Here is a 21587-nt window from a genome sequence, read left to right as displayed (position 1 = left end):
TTCCCCAGTTCTGAATCTCCACGGCTCAGCCACAGAACCTCCATGTTTGATGGATTAAGTTTCAACTAACTCTGCTTCAACCATCCCACTACTGCCTCCAAACACCTGGCCAGTGTAACTGGGATGACACCTGGCAAGCTTTCCATCAACAGGTACAGCTGGCTGTCATCTGTATACTGATGGTGAGGGGGGGTCACATATAGATATTAAATAGCATTGGGGAGAGGATTGCCCCCTGAGGGTGTCATCATGATACTTTCTCCCCTGTTACGACTCTCTGTCCCTGATCCTGGAGAAAGGAGAGCAGCCACTGTAAAACTGTCCCTTGCAACCCAGAATTTATTTATTTTTATTTATTTTATTAGATTTTTATACCGCCCCATCCCCGAAGGTGGGTGGGTCAAATGGCCAACTGTATCAAACACTGCTGCAATACTGAGTAATAATAGCACTGTCAACCTGTCCCAATCTAGTTGCCTACAGAGATTGTCTGTGAGGGCAAACAACATGGTCTCCATCCCATGGCTTCAGAGGAAGCAAGCTTGGATGGATCTATGGCTAAGGTATCCTCTAAAAAAACATAGAGCTGCTCTGCTTCAGTGATAGCTACCTTGCCCAGGAATGGGCAGTGACAACTACCTTGCCCAGGAATGAAAGATTCAATACTGGGTATTAATTAGACAGATTACAAGGATCCAGGGATGGTTTTTTTTTCAAGATCAGTCATAGCACTGCCACCTTCAACCTTCCTGGGAAAATTGCTGAGTTCAGGAACAGATTGATAATGTCCACCAAGGGGGATGTTATCAACTAGATAACATCCCCCTGACATAGATAGCATCCCCCTGAGAGATAGCGCTTTAGTCTGTTGACTGATTCTGCTCGCTTTGAATAACAGTGAATATGCTAGTGTCTGTGAAAGGAGAACTGGAAGGAGGTTTCTTGCTGGCTATCTTAAAGAAAAGTACCTGCAGGATCTTTTCTGGGATACTGCTTGGAAAAATTACTAGTTTTAAGAATGGGTTGTCACCAGTAGTCATTATACCATATTATATTAATGAAATCTCTTCACGTTAAAATTATACAACTTCAGAACAACAACAGCAAAAAAACCCTATCTCATTGTATCTCTTTTTTAACTACATGCAAGAAATAGCTATTTACTCACATGATATCACATCGTATCAGCAGTTGTTGAGAAAATGCTGGTGGGTATTTATGCAGATCATTCATTCTGAGGTCTCTTAAGGATTTCGTCCCAGTAGTGTCTTTCACGGTTCCGTTTTCTTAGTACAGCTATCAAAAGCTGCTCTACAGGTAAACAGGTTTAAAACTAGATTCATGCATAAGCTTTCTCATTGAGGGAATAGATTTTTTTAACATATTTCCCACAGCTCTGTAGTGGAGATTTCTCTGTGTTCATAATTTAAGTATTATTTAGTAGCGCTGGAATAGAAATAGGCAACCACAAGGAAAGTATAAACAAACTAGCTGGAGTATCAGAATTGCTCAACTAGATCTGATTCTTAAACTACCACTTTTCCCACTCTACATCTGCTTGTGTTGGCTACTTGCATGGAAAGAAAATGCCACATTAAGCTAATATACAATATTAAAGCATTTGGATTTTTCCAGTACTTTTGATAAGGTCATTGTCAACTCCCCGAGATACATTGTAGTCAAGCTACTCCATCTCTCAGAGGAACACCTGTTCTCTCAATGGAGTAGAGTTTTGAAATGTAGAGATGTAGATTCATTGTTTTGGCATAAGTTTTCTTTTTTTGCATGCAGGTGTCTCCTCACAGAACATCAATGAAAATATTGCGTCCAGATGTGCAGATACTGTCTGGTGAATAACCACAGGACAAGTTCTTGGAATGAAATTGGGCCACAGCCCTTTTATTATATTTACATCATTTAAGGTGGAAGCTGGGCATGCAAGAGGAGCACATCCGTTCACCGGCTGGTCAGCACCCCTGGCTGATCCCGGGACCACCCAATCCATCTTGGGGAGGACAGAAAGGTCAGGGCCACTGGTGCGTCCGCCCTTTGTGGTCCCCTAACTGCTGGGGTGTCAGGCTCAAATTTGCAGAAGCCTCTGTGGCATGCCCATGAGCCTGCCCCACCCCAAACCTCTTAAGGAGGCCCCCAAACGCGAGGAGGTCCAGGCACGAGCCCGGTCTCCCCACAAGGATGTGCTGCTCTGCCTAAACTGACGAACAGAGCAGCCCAACCCAACCCTAAAATAGGGAGGGTGGGTGGGTCAACTTTGCTCCAGGTGTCAAAGAGGCTGGAGCAATCGCATGCTGCCTAATACATAGGGAGCGTCCTCCACCCTTCCAGCATGTGCATATAATGCAATCAGGGCTGGGGCTGGCTCAGCTGCCCAGCCGGCCCAGGGCATGCATGCTCACCCACCAGAGCTCACAATGTGCCTTGCCCCCTGTCGCAATTACGGCCTAGATCAGGGGTCGGGAACCCGCGGCTCGCGAGCCGCATGCGGCTCTTCCGCCGCTGTTCTGCGGCTCCATCAGCCGAGCCGCGGGGCCCCTCTTCTCCCGCCCTGCGAGGAGCAGGGCGGGAGCATCGTTTCCCCGGCGGCCGGCCCGGCCGAGCCGCCGGGCACCTCTTCTCCCCTCGCAGGGCGGGAGCATTGTTCCCCCGGCGGCCGGCCCGGCCGAGCCGCCGGGCACCTCTTCTCCTGCCCTGCGAGGAGCAGGGCGGGAGCATCGTTCCCCCGGTGGCCGGCCCGGCCGAGCCGCCGGGCACCTCTTCACCCGCCCTGTAAGGAGCAGGGCGGGCGCATCACTCGCCCGGCAGCCGGCAAGGCCGAGCCGCCGGGCCTATCTACGCCTGCCCTGCAGGCGGGTGTGTGTGTGTGAGCGGGCGGAGGGGGGGCGCGAGCGAGCAAGTGGGCGGGGGAGCGGAGGGGGGGGCGTGCCAGCGAGTGGGGGGTGGGTGAGCCAAATGGCTCTTTGCGGGGAAAAGGTTCCCGACCCCTGGCCTAGATGATTGTAGAGCCATTATTAATCAAATAACAACCTTTGTTGTTTTTGTTAACATTATATCCAAAAAAGATCAACATCACTTTATGCTAAATCAATCTAATCTGAAATTTACTCATACTCCAGGAAATATTTTTTCTAGCTGAATACCAATTCTCTCATTGCAGTATGTTTGGAATGCTTCCATATTGTAACTGTTTATTACCTTCCAGGCAGGGTCAGGTTGATCAATGGGCAAAGTACACTACAGTGTAAAACCATACACATTATTTATTTATTTACCCCATTTATAGTCTGTTTTTTCTGGAAGGAATTCAAGGCTGATTACAAGATTAAAATCAATGAAGTAGGAACGATGTTATGCATGCAGCAAACAATGCATTTAAACTGTTTTACAAAGTTAAAGAACAACATGCTAAAATGGTAAAATACATACAATACAAGATTACTAAATTGGAGCATGATGCAGAAAATAGTAAAATATATATGAACAACACAATAAATGAACAGCACAATAAAGATAGAATACAAAATTCAAGTACTATGGAATAAAAACAGTGTAATATATTCAATTCACAAAACAATGAAAACTGCCTGAAACATTCGTAGATATTAAAACTACATCCCCTTTATAAAAATGCAACCTTGAACAATTCTGTTGTACATTTTACAGTCTGTTAAGACTTGGAGGAGGGAGTTGAACGCTAAAGTATAACCTGATTTCAGCAGATCTTAGAAGTTGAGCAGTGTTGGAACTTGAATGGGAGATCACCAAGCAAGTCTTTGTAGAGGAATGCACTTGACAACCTACTTCTGCTTAATCGCTTGCCTTGAAAGTCCCTTGCTGGGATCATGATAAGTCAAACTTATGTTCTTATGTTCTTATGCCAAACTTATGTTCTTATGTTCTTATGTTCTTAAACTGTGACTTGACAGCACTTTACATACACACAAGACTATGGGGGCAGGTATCTGTAAATGGGCTCTATTTATACATTTGTTGGCTGCTTTTAATTGTCTGATTATTTTAAGTTTTGAGATTTTGAAGTGGTTTGTTACTTCCCTTGGGTTCCAGATCCAAACTATGCATAGGATTGACAGTAAGATACCAACTTTGTAAAAATAAAAAAATTAACCAGACTTGTGATTCTGATTACAAAAAAAAAGGGGGGGGGATCCCAAATAACTAATCTGTCCTTCATTCCTATCAGGTACTACCCCTTCTACATCATGGAAAATTCTAGACTCCTGGTTTTAGAAGATATTTAAGAGTAGGGTTGTAAGATGGTCTCTTCACTCCAATGGGGGCAAACATGTTGGAGCAGGAGGTCATGTGACATTGTGATATCCTCAGACTCCCTCAATGTCTATGGCAAAACTTATAACAATCAGGGGAATTCCTAGAGTATTGTGACACCACTTGTGGGTTCAACCAGAGGTGACATTGTATCCAGGTTTAGGCAGGTGCCTGGGGCAAAAGCCTGCAAGAATAGGCTAAGGCACAGTTCAGGGTCAAAACACAACTAGAAGACCAAGCACCAAAACAGAAGAGCAAATCTGGAAAGCACAAGTCAAGACACAGAGAAATGTCAGCAGTAAATTCAAGAAACATAGTCCAAATCCAGGACTAGAACAAAACACACTGAGGTCTAAGATGCACAGCACCAGTGGGTACACCTGGGTTGTGATCAAGTTGCTTCTATGCTGGTTCACCCTTCTATCACTGTTTTTATCAGGGGAACCCTGATCAGGAGCAAATCCCTCAACCTGTTGAGTCTGCAATGGACAGGCACCACCCATCACTGGTTGAGCAGCCTTTGTGTCCACCCTGATCCTGTGGTGACTCAAGCTCACAGAGGATGGCAATGTTATGGCACCACTCCTGCGCCTCCATCCAAGACCTCCTTCTGCGGTGTTCCAAAGGCTCTGGTGACTCTGGAGATGCAGTGCTTTTGTTTCAGCCTCAGAACCATCTGTGAGACTGAGGGTATGGCGTGCTGCCTTCAGCCAGAAATTCCCCTTCTGCTCTAGATGGAGTCTTTACCTTGTCTGGTGGGTCTTCTGCTGCCTCCAAGGTCTGGGTCCAGCTTCCTCTGTCTCTTCCTCATCTGAGGAGGGTTGGCAGGTGAATTCAGGTCACATTGTGATGTTGTGCAATGTCTCTTCGCACCCCTCATTTCTTTTGCTTCCATTGGAGAGAGGAACTGCCAACAGGGATGGGAGCTGGGACCAGAATATTGCTCACCAAGTAGCATCTCCCCAGTCCTCTTTAAAAATTTGGTGCCACAACCCTTATGGAAAGACAAGAGGAATGAAGTCTTCCTTGTTTCCTGGGTAAAGCCCCTGACAAATTATTCTCAGAAAACCTTATTTTAGAAAAAAGACTTCAGCTGGTGCTTGTATGTTGAATACAGTTACCCAATCAGCTTTTAGCTTGATCAAGTTTTTAAAGTCTCCCATGGAAATCAGTCAAGTAATCTCACTATCATGTTGTCCTTTTCTACACAGGAGTATTAAAAAAAAACCCTAATGGAGAACATTCAAGTATGCCTTTCTACTCACAGTCTGAAGTGTAAGGTCCAGTAAAGAGCTGGAACTGCTTAATTCAGCTGTCTGAGCAAGTGTGTGTTCATTTTAGAGAATAGCTTAGTCAAGAGAATAGCTTAGTCAAGAGATGGTTTGGCACACTTAACTCTGAAGAAACTGGGAGGACTGAAAGTGAAAACTGAGTCTTAACTGCCACACCATTTCTGATCTTATTGCTCACATTTATTCTGGGACACATGCAACTATCTAGAACTGATACACAGAAAGTTCAAGGCTGCTTCGTCATATAAACTTGTAAAGGTAGCATTTCTTTATGCAATTTATCATATTGGATATTTTATATTTTAGTGGATGTGACAGCAACAGTACACAAATATTTAGCATAAAATAAGGTTTCATCGTTATCAACTCTATTATGCCTTCAGTTTAGAAACCTGTCCTTCTGATCATCTTCTTCAAAGCATTTTTGACATCCTTGTTCCTTAAACTGTAAATCATGGGATTCAGCATGGGGAAAACCACTGTGTAGAACATGGAAGTCCATTTGTCCCTTTCCAAAGTATAGTTGGAGCTGGGGCGTGAGTAGATGAAGAGAATGGAACCATAGTACAAAGTGACAGCTGTCAGGTGGGAAGCACACGTTGAAAAGGCTTTGCGCCTGCCTTCAGTGGAACGGATCCGCAAAATGGCTGCTAGGATGAAAGAATAAGTGGCAAGAATGAAAACTGAGGGGGCAATGATGTTATAAGTGAGAAGGAAGTATAGCACAGATTGGTAACTCTCAGTCACATCACAGGAGAGCTTTACCAGAGGTGGCACATCACAGAAGAAGTCATCAATGATGTTGCCATCACAGAAGGTCAGTGTGAAGGTTTCACTGGTGAGAATTGTGGCATTGATGAATCCACCTAAATATGAGAGGGCCACAAGTCCTAAGCATAGCTTTCTGGACATGGCAGTAGCATACAGCAGTGGGGTAGCTATTGCTATGTAACGATCATAAGCCATGGCTGCCAGGAGGTAGCACTCACTATATGCAAGACCAGCAGAGAAGAAGAACTGGGCAGCACAACCTCCAAAGGAAATGCTTTTGTCCTCTGAAATACAGTTCACCAGGATCTTTGGAGTATAGACAGAGGAGTACCAAATATCCAAAAAAGACAGATTCCCAATGAAGAAATACATGGGTGTATGGAGGGGAGAACTGCTGAAGATTAGAACTATTAGTGAAACATTTCCAACTAAGGTAACCACATATATTATTAGAAATGCCACAAACAGGCTCAGCTGCAGTTTTGGATTAGCTGTGAATCCTAGAAGAATGAACTCAGTCACTGTAGTATGATTGCTTCCTTCCATGAATCTCTTAGTACTCATGTGCTGAAATACCTGGAAAAATGTACAACAGATGTTAGCACCATGTTTCACTACATGTTTTCTGATCCACATATTTTACAAGCAAAATAAACAGGGAAAGAAAAAAAGATGAATTGGAAGTTAACTGGGCTTGGTTTTTAACAGGTTTCTCATTAATATCTATCATTCTGGTTGCATATGCAGCTGCCCTTCAAAAGTTGCCTGGGCTTTCAGTTTCTATAGAATAAATTTCCAGTTTAAATTTTTTTTGATGAGGTATCTTCAAAGACATGAACAAATGATATGAGAATTTCATTCGATTCTCATATTGTGTGTTTGTGCCTTTGAAGACACCTCATTGAAAATTACACACAGAACCTCCCCCCCTTGGAAAATGGCATATTGCCAGAATTGGCAGGAAACACTGAGTTGAATTATGTATTTTATAAGCTAAAAAGGAGGCCAGCAGCAATGCCTGCAGAGCAAGCATCCTGGGGCAACTTTAGCGAATGGCGGGCAGAACAGAGGAGTCAAGTGGCAGAAAATGGTGGGTGTGAGAAAGAGAGAAACTGGAAGTGGGCAGAGGAAAAAACCTGCTGTTTCCGGATGCTTTTTTGTGTGTTTGTGCTGTCTGGGCCAAAAAGAAGGAGACTGGTTTTTTTTTTAAGACATCCCCAGGACATCTTATTTTGGTTGTGCAGAAAAGACTCATGTGTTTCACATAGTTTCTGTTGCTTTTCCTGCTTATCTTGTTTTTCTTTTATGTAATGTACTTGCTATTTGTATAATTTAAACCCACTTTTTATATATATACCTATAACATGTATTAAGGCAACACTAAAACATGTTAATTATTACAGGATAAATCTGGCATAAAAAGAAGAAATGGCACAAAAATGATGACATATAACAGTTAAACTTCAACCATGTCAATCAGCACAGTCGTATAAGGAAAAGAACAGAAACTTCATGCCTTTGTGATTCTAATTTATTTTTTGCCACATCCTGTAATCATCATTCAATTATATGGAATCTAAAACATATACACATGTAGCTATAGGTCTTTGGGGAAAAAAATGAAGTCATGACTTCAGTTTTACTCTGACATTATCTTCTGTACTCACTTTCAGCGTGTCAGCCTCAGAAGCCTTACCTTGCCAAACCCAGTCAAAGAGAACAGAAGTTGTTCATTCTAGATATTGCATATCTTTGAGAGACAAAAGAAATAGCAGTTAGATGAAATTTCAAGAAAACTGGATGCTGCCTCAAGATGTACTTTATGTGTTCTGTTGCTTGGAATAAATGGTCAAGATAAATTACAATACTAAATTTTAAAACCTCAAATATCCAATGCGGTTCTTAACAGATATAAAGCGTGTCATTATTCTTGGAGTAAGAAGTATACAGAGTCTTATTATTCCTAGACTATTTAAAGCTACAGGAGTTAGGGAGGGCATTTTAAGACTGTGACAACATTACAGGGTGTGTGACCCCTTTGTGACTTTGTAATCTAAGATATACAATGTCTTTTTGAAGGATTCTAAGAATTTGGAATTATAAGATAAGATGGCAGCATTAGCTTTCTTTATTCTCATAAGAATCTATTTTCAGTAAATATGGGAAGAATCCATTCCTTCTTCCATTTCTTCAAAGAAGTCTGATGAGAAAGTTCCGATGTTGTCTATTTATATAAAACGTTATAGGGCATCTGAAGGGCTTAATCCCTGTAGCATTTTTACTGTGGTTGCACTTCAGATCTGTACTGCAATTAAAACTACACCAGGTGTCTGTTCCTGTGCAAAGATTTGTTTACTACTTGACTTTCATAGGGAGCATCTCTTGGGAACCAATTCCCTTCTGCTCTTTCCCTTACTACATGCTTAGAACACACTTCTGCTACCATTATCTGTATCACTCTCAGCTGAGTGTGTTTAAAGGTCAGCTTATATATTAAATGTTTTTATAATCTAAAAATGCATTGGCTAGTTGGGCTTTTAAAATGTTACATTGAAATGTGCATTGCCCATTTTTGTCAATTTTTTTAGCAAAAATCATTTTTACTTCACTCTCACTTGACACCATTTGTCTCCCATAGCAATAATATTCCGTTGTTTTCAGCCATTTTGTTCACAGACATAACATCTCTAGTGGAAATTGTTGGAAGAGAAGGACTTTACACTATTTCCTGCCTCAATCACAGAGGGGGGTTTACTAGTAAGCCAGATGCTAGATAGGGACCTAGGGATTGACACCTTTAGTCTATCATGCTGGCACTATCCCTTTGATGTTAGACTGATACTCTCAGGGACTTCCTTCCTTCCCTCTCACTCTCACTCTCTCGCTCTCCTTCTTGCTCTCTAACCTTCTACAGTAGTGGTTCTCAACCTTCCTAATGCCGCGACCCTTTAATACAGTTCATCATGTTGTGGTGACCCCCAACCCTAACATTTATTCATTTTACAGATGGAGAACACTGATGCAGAGAGTCTTAGGTGACTCCTGTAAAAGGGTTGTTCGACCTCCAAAGGAGTCCCGACCCACAGGTCGAGAACCACTGTTCTACAGCACCATGTGAGTAAAGAGAATGGATGCTGAGTGCATCCATCCCCATCCAGCTGGATTAGATTAGATTAGTGAACCTGTCTGTCTACCTTTCTATCCAGAAGGGAGCAGGGGCGTAACAAGGCAGCCCTGGGCAAACTGTAGCCCTGGGCAAAACCTGAGTTGTATGCCCCCCCCCCATGGGCGGCCACTCCACCACGACCAAATATTTTTTTGCACCAGGACATTGGTGCCTACAGGGGGTGAAGTTTTTAGACATATCAGCACCAAAATTTCAGCATATCATCAGGAGACTGTCCTTATGCTACTCCCCAAGTCTGGTGAGATTTGGTTCAAGGAGTCCAAAGTTATGGACTCCCAAAGGGGGTGCCCCATCCCCCATTGTTTCCAATGGGAGCTAATAGGAGATGGGGGCTACAGTTTTGAGGGTCCATAACTTTGGGCCCCCTGAACCAAACTGCACCAAACCTGGGGAGTATTATCAGGGCAGTCTCCTGATGAGACCCTGAAAGTTTTGAGACTATGCCTTCAGAAATGTTCCCCCCCCCAGCCTGCAACCCCCATGGACAGCAACACAGAAAACTCAATGCAGAACAAAGATTATTGGGCAAATTTCTGGGATCTGCAGGGGGCGCATTTTGATGTATCGGCACCAAAATTTCAGGGTATAATCTGGAAACTGTCCTTATGTTCCCCAAGGTTTGGTGCAGTTTGGTTTAGTCCAGTTATGGACCCTCAAAAGGGATACCCCATCCCACATTCTTTGCTAAGGAGATGGGGTACCCCCTTTGAGGGTCCATAACTTTGGACCCCCTAAACCAAACTGCACCAAACCTTGGGGGTGCCATCATGACAGTCTCCAGATGATACCCTGAAATTTTGGTGCCAATACATCCAAAAATGCGCCCCCTGCAGGAACATCCCAGAAATTTGCCCAAGAATCTTTGTTCTGCATTGCTATCAATGGGGGTTGCAGGCTGGGGGGCACATTTTTGAAGGCACAGTCTCAAAACTTTCAGGGTCTCATCAGGAGACTGCCCTAATGATTCCCCACAAGTTTGGTGCAGTTTGGTTCAGGGGGCCCAAAGTTATGGACCTTCAAAACTGTAGCCCCCATCTCCTATTAGCTCCCATTGGAAACAATGGGGGATAGGGGCACCCCCTTTGGGAGTCCATAACTTTGGATTCCCTGAACCAAACCTCACCAATCTTGGGGGGTAGCATAAGGACAGTCTCCTGATGATACGCTGAAATTTTGGTGCTGCTAGCCTAAAAACTGCACCCCCTGCTGGCCAAAAATGGAAAACCACTAAAAATACCCAAAAACGAACCCAGCATTTTGATGCCCCCCACAAGGTGATGCCCTGGGCAGCTGCTCACCTTGCCCAATGGGCATTACGCCAGTGGAAGGGAGTCCACTAATAAATACTCTTTTTATTAGATTAGAAACTACAAATGACTCTGACCTTTTCTTTGTGCCAAAGCTCACACATGTTTGGGAGATGCTTCTGCTGTGCTCCAGCCTCCGTGCACTCTGCTTGTAATGCAAAGGTATAATCTCTGTGAGGAGATTATCCAACAGAAATGACTTTCCTTTTCTGCCTTGAAACATTAGATTAAGAAGCACCCAGGGTAATATAATGGGGAATGGAGTTGGGCCTGGTTGCAGGTGATTGATTTGAGACAGGTGGGAGGCATGACACATACCTCCTGACAATGGCCAGGAGATGGGCTGAGGGCTATTCTTGAGCCAGACTGGTCAAGGCATATTTGACAAAGGCTAAGAGATGCCATCCCAAGATGCTCACTGACTTCCTAACTGAACAGAAATATTCTTCAGTCTCTCCATTTATTGAAATAGTCCACCTTTCCCACCAAACATGGTGGCTCAAGGTGGCTCATGAACACAGTTTCATTTTCCTGCTGATAAACTACAGGATTGCTGGATTTAATAGACAAGAAACTACTTATTTGTATTGTTATTATTGCAGTTAGTGTTGTATTCTTTTCAAGTCAAAGTATCTGGTCTGAAGTTTCAGTGTTAAATAATAAAACATTAAATTAAAGGAAACTGAATATTTATTGTTGCTCCACTATGCAATAGAGTTGACAGTACAAAGCAATTCATACTTTGTCTCCACAAGATTTTCAGTGAATTGTCCCACTGCAGACATTTTACAGAGACAATGGCCCAAGCTATTACAACCACAGAAAAGCAACTTTCCAGGTAAAGGCCACCAGCTAGACCTGTAAGTTCTAGGTCATGATGACCAATAATTCAGTAGATGACAGATTTCTATGTATCAATCATAAGCTATTACATATGGATATATAGATATATATATACACACACGTCATGCCAGACATCAAGTAAAAATACATCTGGGTTACACAGCCCAGAAAAGACTATAGTTGCTTTTCTGATCACAAGGTTCATCAATATCTGACATACATCAGGGCTAGCATAAAAAGATGTCTAGAAAAGAAAAATTGATGAGGAAAAAGCACAAGGATGTATGGAGCCAATAATAAGTTATAACCATGATAATAAGGTTTAAAATATTGTGAATACATACAAAAAAACAGGAATACCACAAAGAAGTGTTTTGATTGGTTGATGAGTCTCAGGAATATGAATTCAGTCACAGTGACATGGTTGCTATTGACCATATTAATTCAGATTATTAACAGTGCAATCCATGGGGGGTGCTGAAACTATCACGGAAGCCATGGAGGGGCAATGGAAAATGGATAATGTCCCAGAGGTTCCCACAACATCATAACTCTTCTATACAACTATTTTGATAGCAATAATAATCACTGTGCAATTTGTCTAGGCTAAGTGTCATGGGAGGTGCCACCAAGGGAAGACATTTTGCTGCTCAGTAGACACCACCCAGTTTCTCTAAAGAAGAATACAAATGCTTTCAGCCTCTCGGATCAGTGCACAACATGAATGAAACTGACAGCAGGTAAGGCTGAGACTGTGCAATCCTGTATGCTGAATCTTATATGTAACCATGGCAAATACAACAAGTGCAGGACACTGTATAAACTGTTGGGGGGGGGGACTTCGAACAGGTCCCATCCCCAAAATTAGTCTATCTCGTTTTACTTCCCTCAACCTGTTATTTTCAAAAATCCCTAAACCAGCTATCCTTTTGCAAAATCCTGGCTTAGAGGCGCTCGTGAGCAAATGGCCAGACAGGAGGTGCTTTATTTCCCTCCCATCCATGGTCAGGGAAAATCCGCCTGCCATTGCCCTGCCATTATAGGGAGGTCCCTTTTTTAAAAAAAATTGTGTGTGTTGCATGTGTGCAGCTGTGCAGGTGCAGCCATATCATGGGACAATTGGCACGGCTGTGGGGGTTTATTTCTACGTGCCTGTGTAGCTATGCATGTGTTCCTGGAATTTTTTTTTAAAAGAGTAGCTTCTCTATGCAAAGGCAAGAAAGTAATCCAGATTGTTTTTATGGGCTCCAATTGCAACCTGCATGGCATGCATGTGAACAGGAAAAACGAAAACAGGTTTCTTTATAATGATTGCAACCCGTTATACATTTGCTGTGCAGAATTGACCCATGATAAGAAAGTACACGGGGAAGAAATAGTCCTCTGCTTGCTAAGAGTAGCAGCTAGAAAAGGTTTCTATTTTAAACATCTGCAAATGTAACTTCAGTTTGCGGGTTTTCTGAGACAGAACTTAGAGTGCATCTTGCAATAAAACTTTTTTCTTGTTACTTATCTCTTAATGTATTATGTAGCAACACAGAACTTAGTAACACAAGAGAACCATAATCTTTTAAAGTTTAGCAGTTAACTTTTCCCTCTATCACAGCTTGCCATCCCTAAAATCCATTTCCACTTTTTGGTGACCCAGTAAGTCTCCAGCTGAACACTCTGTGCACTGGCTTCAAAGTTGAGGGTCTCACAGCCCTGAAACAATCAATTCTAAAATTCACAATTCAGAACAAAAGTCTCCCTCCCTTACAAGTTCCCTATCACAACAAAGTGTTAAGAATCTTCAATCAAATTTCAAGCTCTCAGCCAAGCAGCCTGGCTTCCCTTTTCTGCTTTCCACACATTCTGCACCCCTCTGCCTCTAGAGGCTCCACTCCTTCCTGGCTCATTCCATTCCTATCTAGTAATACAAACTCTGCCTGCATCCTGGGGAACCAGTGCTGTATAACTGGACTTGCTAACAAAAGTTTGGGAACATACTTCTTTGTTATGTTGGAACCCCACCCCAAGACCAGCGGGCTCTGAGACTCACCCTACCTATACCATGTCTCCCTGTTGCAATGAAACAGCCCATCACAGTAAGACTCTTTTCAATTTAAACAACAGAAAAATACAGTGTGTATTACAGAAGGATTTGCTTTTAATACCTGGTGATAATTCAATTTCACCCACAAAGTCTCAGAAAAATTTGGAACAGTGTGAGGAGAATGGAAACATGCTCAGAGTGGATTATTTGGAATGGAAAAGTGGAAGATGTTCATGCACGCACTCTGCTCTAAATTGCCACCTGAAAAAAATGAACTTCGGTCTGTGTTAAACATGACATCGTGTAATATTTCAGACTATGGTTACTTTACGTAATCAAGTTGAATTTCTTTTTTGGCAGATACTGTACTTAGATGTACTTAGAGTGATGACTGCACTAAAGGAGCAGTGCTTGAAGGTTAAGTGAACTATGCATCGTATTGACTCTCTCATTCTTTCTGCTGTAGGCATTACAGCAAGCAGAAACACGGAAGATAGTCCAGTGTTTCATAACTTCTCAGCTGTAAGTACCTCTGTGGTCATCTGCAAATCACAAAAATAAAACAAATGCCTGCAGAGAACCACACTGAAGTTACAGAATTTGTTCTCCTGGGAATTGTTGAAGATCCACAGATCCAAGTTGTTCTCTTTGTAGTTTTCCTCATCATCTATCTGATCAACCTAGCAGGCAACATGGGCATGATTTTCCTGATTGTACTCTGTCCTCATCTGCAGAGTCCCATGTACATTTTTCTCAGTCAGTTGTCATTCCTAGACCTGTGTTACTCTTCGGCCATTGGTCCCAAGATGCTTGTTGACTTGCTGACGGAAAGAAAAGTAATTTCCTTTGCTGGCTGCTTTGCACAGTTAGTTGTTTTTTGTATCTTTGGGGACACCGAATGTTTTCTGTTGGCAGCTATGGCTTATGACCGTTATGTAGCCATCTGTCGTCCACTACAATATTCCATTATTATGTCCAGAAAAGTTTATATCTATCTCATTATAGGTTCATACACAGCTAGTGTTGGTGATACAGTAGTACAGTTTATATCTCTCTTTACTTTAGATTACTGTAGTTCCAATGTTATCAATCATTTCTTCTGTGATGTGCCCCCTCTCTTTGCCCTCTCCTGTTCAGACATCCATATCAATGAGATGTTGCTATTTGCTTGTACCAGTTTCATTGAGTTCGGTTCTCTCACTGTTGTCCTAATGTCATACATCTCCATCATCTCCACCATCCTAAAGATAAACTCTGCTGAGGGCAGGTGCAAAGCCTTCTCTACATGTGCCTCCCACTTGACTGTAATCACTTTCTTCTATGGGACAATTATATTCATGTACTTGCGTCCTTCATCTGCATATGCCCTGGATAAAGACAAATGGGCCTCTATCTTCTACACACTGATAATACCAATGATGAATCCTTTGATCTACAGTGTAAGGAACAAGGAAGTAAAAGATGCTTTCAAAAAGATTATGAAGACAAAAATAGTTTTTTGACTCATCTCTATCTGAGGCATGGATTTCCACTGAACTAGTAAACATTTAGCTGTTTTTATACTATTCCCTATTTCTAGTGCATGCTGAAATTTTTTATGCATTTTTGTAGAGATGAGAACACTTGCAATACTCATTTGACTAGTGATTAAGTAAGACAGAATATACATAAGCATGAAAATGCATACCCATGGATACTGATAGCTATATTATTGGTCTCTAAGGTACTACTTGACTGGAATCTAACTGTTCTACTGTAGAGCAACATGGCAACCCTCTGAAATTATATTACGTTGTGTTGATGTCCCTATGTGCAGCTGGTTGGTGGAGCTGCTCTTCTGCTCAGTTGGGGGGGTATTTTTGGAAAGGGGCTATAACACCAATTTAGTTGCAATAACAGCAATATTTATGTCACAGCAATTCAAAGGGCATAAACAAAACCAGCAATCTTTCGACTGTGTGCCTTTAAGAGTCAGTTGATGGATGGAGTTAAGAAAACCAGGAAAAATGGAGGCCTGGAGACTTCAGAAAGCAAGCTGCACAGTAGCAGTGGAGTGTCTCCTTGTGGTTAAACAAAGAAATGTGAGGAGGCTTCACTGGAACCCCACTGCGCAGCAAAGAGCCCCAAGGTAACCATTCCATGCATAATGAACCATTGTTTCTCAACATGTGGTCAAGACAGAATTCTTCATGGTTTGAGACAAAATGACTAAGAGCAACTCATTGCTTCTTCATAGTGGTGTGGGAAAATATATCTCACTTTGCCCACTGCTATGTGGGCTATACTTCTCTTCCTGCTCAAAGAGATGGAATACGCTATACATTTTCAACATTTAAACTCTTTATTACTAGTTATGATTCTGTAGCTGAGGTAAATACTAGTATCTCTTTGATCTACCCAGCTTGCAACATTGTCATTTGTATGACATCAGATTTCTCTGTGTCTCTAAGATGACCAAAACCTCAATTACTTTCCCTGTGTTAGATAGTAGAAGCCAGTAAAAGCCATTCTGGCGTGCACTAGGCATATATAGTACACAGATACACTTATCAATACTTAGATATGAATGTTGGTGTGTAAAGCATTTCACCCTCGCCTTATTAGCATTTTAATTCAAGGACATTCAGTCATTTTTCAGGGGGAATGTAGGACCTACTACTCCCTTATTTAGATTCCAGTTGGGATCCATAGAAGAACCCAGGAATACCAATGAAGTTCATGGAAACAGTGATTAGTATGCTCAAGTGTTGGAAGGGCAAATGGTTGGAAGGTGGAACTGATGAACATTTGTCTTTCAGTCTCTGTAGAGATGCACCATTCAAAATAACGGCCCTGGTTTGCTAGTCAAGAATTTAGGCCGGGAAAGGGGCGAGCTTACAGAGTTGGGTAGCGGTTGCTTCCCTGGGGTATGGGTTTACCTCCCCCCTCCCATCTTGTTGTTTTGGAAGGCATTGGGAGTATTAGTATGGCATCCGCCTCCCCTCCTCTTTTTATATTCAGGGAGCAGTTTGCTCAGCTATGGTAGCGAGGAAACACAATGGGGGCTGTTTGGCTCACCAGGTTGCTAGTGAGTTAGCCAGGGTGGGAGCAGAGAGAGGAGTCCTGGGCATGCAGGCTGGGGGGTTATCCCAGTCCAGGATTAGGGGGCAGGTTTCAGAGCGTGGAATACTGCTTGTGCTGGACCCCTCCACTGTTCACAGGGAAGTAGATCAGGATGCGGAGGACCAGGAACTGAGAGAAGAGACCCCCTCTTTGGCCTCTACATCTCCCTCACTGGTCTCAGTGCTGTTGCCCCCTTGATTTATAGCCCCGCCTCTGGCAGTGACGTGGCTGGACTATGGTATGCCCGTGGATGTGGTGCAGTATTCAAGCAGCCTGGGCCCAGCCTTTGGGGGCCAACCCACTTGCTTGGGTGGCCTCTGCCCCTATTTTATCCCCTGGACTGGGGCTTCAGGCTCTGGGATGGCAACGCCCGCCGAATCCATACTCCCCGGCCTGGCGAGTCCCTTATTGGAGTCAGCACAGCTAGGTGGGATTGATTTGGCTGCCGGCCTCCCTGGGGCCACACCCAATGTGGGGATGCCAGCTCCCAGGCAAGCGGGAGAGTTGGCAGGGGGTGGGTCTTTTCACATTCCCTGCCGTCTCCTGCTATTTCCACTATAAGAACGGTTTGGGCAAGCACAGCTGTGGTCCGCATTTTTTGCACAGTCGGGTACCTGGAGGATTTCAGTTATATTCGGATTTACCTGTCTTGGCTCGGAGGAGTAGCCTTTGTTGGTCCACACCACCCATAGTAACGTCCACTGGGCCAGTGCTTACGCACACTCAACTCCTTGGGGCACAGACCTGGACCTTGGCAAGGGTTTGGACATTGTTTGGCTTGGCCAGCGGGGTATGCGCTGGGAAGCCTTGTTGCCAGCTATTTGGGAGGTGCTTCAGAGGTTTGGTGTACCTCTTGGGCTAGTAATTCACCTGGGTGAGAATGACCTCCCAGCTTTGAGGGGCCTCCATGAAGTCCTGGAGTTGATTCCGGATGTTACTCTGCTTTGGTCCCGCCTTGTCCCAAGGCTACGGTGGAAGGATGCCTGGGAGTCGCAAAAAGTGAACGTGGCACGCCGCAAAATGTGAAAGGCAGCAGCACGGGAGGTCTGGGAGCTCGGTGGTAGCATTATCCTGCCCCCTGTGATAACAACCCTGGAGCATGTGCTGTTTTGTTCAGACGGTGTGCGCCTATCTGAATGGGGGCTGGACATTTGGCTGCATGCTGAATGGCAGGCACTCTTGGACTGGTTGGAAGGCTTGCGAAGCTGTGGCAGGAGCTGAAGTCCATTTTAATTCCCAGATGTGTCCTGTTGTTATTCACCAGATAAAACCTCTGCACATCTGGGCGCAATGAATAATACTGATCATGACACCAAAATGTTGTGCTTTGAAACTTAAGCATGAATAATTTTTAGTCTACTAAGTCCAACTAAACAACAAAGTAAAATTTTTGTGTGTGCATGCAATGGTGTGTGCATGCAATGGTGGTGGTGGGGAATAGTGCCCAGGGCAAAATGGTGCCCTGCCCCCCAATGCCCTCCCCAGTTAGCATAGTTCAGCCAGCTGCAAAGAGAAGCCTGGTGGGAACTACACTTCCCAGGAGACATTTGCGAGCCTCAACTTCTGCAGAAGGCTCCTGGGAAGTGTCGTTCTCACTAGGATACATTTTCAGCTGGCTGCTCTTTGCAGTCAGCTGAACTAAGGTAAGTGGGTGGGGGAGGAGGGGTGTGGGAGGTGATTTTCCACCCCCACATGACCCCAATGGCACGCACCTGGAGCATGGCGCCCCCCTCATCCTGTTGCAGCTATGCAACTGTGTGCATGGCATGTAAAGCTAGCACATTTCCTCAAAGTTCACACTGACTGCTAGCAGTTTAATGTCTCAGAGTAGTATTATATTAAAGATTAAACAGAAACTACAGATATAAACATACATTATTTTAAGTACTTCCTCTTAATATACCACAAAGAATGCTGGTTAAATTCTTACAACAAATGTCTACTATTTTGGACAGTTGACTTGCTCACTTAATAAAAGGTTTACATTTATCTTTTTATTTGTGAGTAGAACATTATAAGCTAAGAACCAAAAAGGTTGGGAAGTCTCAAAACTAGTCCTTAACATGTATAAAATATATATTTTACTGCACTTTGCTACATTCTAAATAATAAAACACTGTACATAAAGATCTCAACAGAAAATATGCATTCATATCTGAAAACACATACAATACAAAAATGTAAAATATGTTACAAACAACCACAAAGCCTCAATTTTAATAATCAAATGCACAGTATTTCAGGATGTAACACATAACAGACCTAAAAAGACATGACACGTTTCAATCTAATTGGATCTTTTTTAGAGGTTATTAAAACAACCCACGCTTACAGCTATGTGTGGTCAAGAATATATCAAAGGAGCTGCCCCTTTGATATATTCTTGACCAACATAGCTGATTTCAGTACAGTCCAGGGCAGGTCTGCCAAGTGATGTTCTGTGAACTGGTGACCTGGTGAATAGAAACTTTTGAGATTCATGATATAAACCATAGATATCTATAGGAACACCATTCGCTTTTATTCTGCCTCCCTATATGTTAAAAAGTTACCTGGTGGATTGAAATCTGTAAGAGTCACAATATATATAATAGATACATATGGGAAGGGAACACCATTTAATGGGTTTTTTACCTATGGGTTTTTTACCTATTTAAAACATACTGCGCTATAAATAGACTATGGATTGTGAATCTGGTTCTTAGATGGGCTGCCTGATTCATGAACATTTAATGCTCCTTTGGTACACTGATCAATTTTTAGCAGACAGGGGTGAGTTGAGAGAACAAGAAAAAAGAGAACAACTAGCAGAACATCCTGCTAAACATCCAAAAGACAACTTGAGACAAAACCATTTTACATTTAATAAACTTCAAAACCATATCAGAAACATTGTTTTAAAACTAATTTTAATCTGTGTTCGTTTTATTTGATTGTCCTGGGACACATGAGAAGCAACAGTGAAGCATACGTTCTGTATACTGCATACTGTATACTGACATAGGACTAGATCTGCTGAAAAGTGAACTTCAGAAACAAACAAGTTCACCAAAGAACTCACAGTATTTCATTGCACCTCATGTTTTTTCTAATGTAATATATTTTTAATGAAATATGCTTTATAAGAGAAACGTTGGACATCTTCAGGAGGTGCTGCAAGTTCTGCCTGTTTCTCTGAGCTCTTGCAGAGGTTTGAAAAGGCAGACATCTTTTGGGGGACAGGATGTAGGAGGAATATAGAGTTTGCCATCTTATTTTTGCATTTAGCTGGGGATGTTTTTAACTATTGTTGTAAGCCGCCTTGAACCACAAGGAAAGGTGAGATATAAATGTTTTAATACAATTAATGAAATTAATGAAGTAACATCAGAGTCTGTGGTCATTTCATGTCACCTGCATAAAATATTTCTCGGTGAAGGTCAGTCATAAAGAATCTCTCAGGGTGCCACAAGAAATAGGATTTTCAGCACCTTTTGCAGTTAGTCTTACTATGTATGAGTTTGGAATAAGTGCTTCCTCTACCAGATTTGTGTAATCCCAATGGAGCAAATCTATTCACAAGAATGTGGTCACAAACTCACATGAACTCCTTTGCTTACAGCAGAACCTCTTAATAATGTGAATGATCTTCTTAGGCCATCCTTCACATCCTTGTTTCTCAGACTATATATCAGGGGGTTGAGCATGGGCATTATAATAGTATAAAATACTGCAATCACTTTGTCCCTGTCTTGTGAGGATTTTAAGGTTGGTCGCATATATGTAAAAATTGACGTCCCATAAAATATGACTACTACAGTAAGATGGGATGCACAGGTAGAGAATGTTTTAGTCCTTCCTTTTGCAGTTTGTACCTGAAGGACAGCTCTGAAAATGTAGGCATAAGAGACAATGATTAGCAGGAAGGGGAAGAAGACTATGATTATGCTGAAAACAAAGACAACCATCTCAGTAAATGAAGTGTCAGTGCAAACCAGGGTCAGCACAGCTGGCACCTCACAGAAGTAATGGTTCAAGATGTTTGGACCACAGAAAGGTAAACGTAATGTGAAAATGTTTATTATCATTGAGCTCACTAAACTGCTGCTCCAGCAGAAAGCAGCCAACTGCATGCATATCTTCCAGTTCATGATGACTATGTAATGCAAAGGCTTACAGATAGCCACATATCGGTCATAAGCCATGACTCCAAGCAGAAAGCACTCTGTCATTCCAAAAGCCAGAGAAAAATACATCTGGGTTGCACAGCCCCAAAATGAGATCATTTTTCTTCTGGTTAGAAGGTTCGTGAGCATCTGTGGGACATTGGTTGAGATGTAAGAAATGTCTAAGATTGACAAATTGATTAGGAAAAAGTACATGGGTATATGAAGTCGAGAGTCAACTCCAACCACAGAGATGATGATGACATTTCCAAACACTGTGAACAAATAAAAAGCCAGAAATACCAAAAAAAGAATTGTCTGGATCCTCGGTTGACTGGAGAGGCCTAGAAATATGAACTCAGTCACAAATGTTTCATTTCTGTGAACCATTTCCATTTGCATTATTCAGTCTGTGAAGATAATGGAAACAAGCCTGGTTAACTTAACTACAGAATCTGTAACTAATGATCTACTATATTTGAATTATCTATGGCCCCTTCCGCACACGCAAAATAATGCGTTTTCAAACCACTTTCACAACTGTTTGCAAGTGGATTTTGCTATTCAGCACAGCTTTAAAGAGCACTGAAAGCAGTTTGAAAG

At 42.6% G+C, this 21587-nt stretch overlaps 2 protein-coding genes across 3 annotated transcripts; one reads left to right on the top strand and one right to left on the bottom strand.

The window, feature by feature from the left end:
• Positions 1 to 5978: 5978 nt before the first annotated feature.
• Positions 5979 to 21374, bottom strand: LOC125427304 (olfactory receptor 1013-like). 2 transcript variants are annotated; one of them, XM_048486530.1, is made up of 3 exons: positions 20781 to 21374; positions 17563 to 17566; positions 5979 to 6904 (listed from the first exon to the last, which is right to left on the bottom strand). In XM_048486530.1, the coding sequence occupies exons 1-3, from the start codon at positions 21372 to 21374 to the stop codon at positions 5979 to 5981; spliced, it is 1524 nt and encodes a 507-aa protein (XP_048342487.1). The 2 variants fall into 2 exon arrangements, with proteins under 2 accessions (XP_048342487.1, XP_048342488.1); XM_048486531.1 differs by lacking the exons at positions 17563 to 17566; positions 20781 to 21374 and having other exon boundaries at positions 5979 to 6911.
• Positions 14292 to 15239, top strand: LOC125427305 (olfactory receptor 1019-like). Its single transcript, XM_048486532.1, has one exon. The coding sequence runs from the start codon at positions 14304 to 14306 to the stop codon at positions 15237 to 15239; it is 936 nt and encodes a 311-aa protein (XP_048342489.1). The 5' UTR covers positions 14292 to 14303.
• Positions 21375 to 21587: the final 213 nt, after the last annotated feature.

The sequence above is a fragment of the Sphaerodactylus townsendi genome, linkage group LG02 (genome assembly GCF_021028975.2).
Source record: "Sphaerodactylus townsendi isolate TG3544 linkage group LG02, MPM_Stown_v2.3, whole genome shotgun sequence".
NCBI lineage: Eukaryota > Metazoa > Chordata > Lepidosauria > Squamata > Sphaerodactylidae > Sphaerodactylus > Sphaerodactylus townsendi.
Note: the sequence above shows the minus strand (reverse complement) of the source record. Positions and strands in the feature narration are given on the sequence as shown.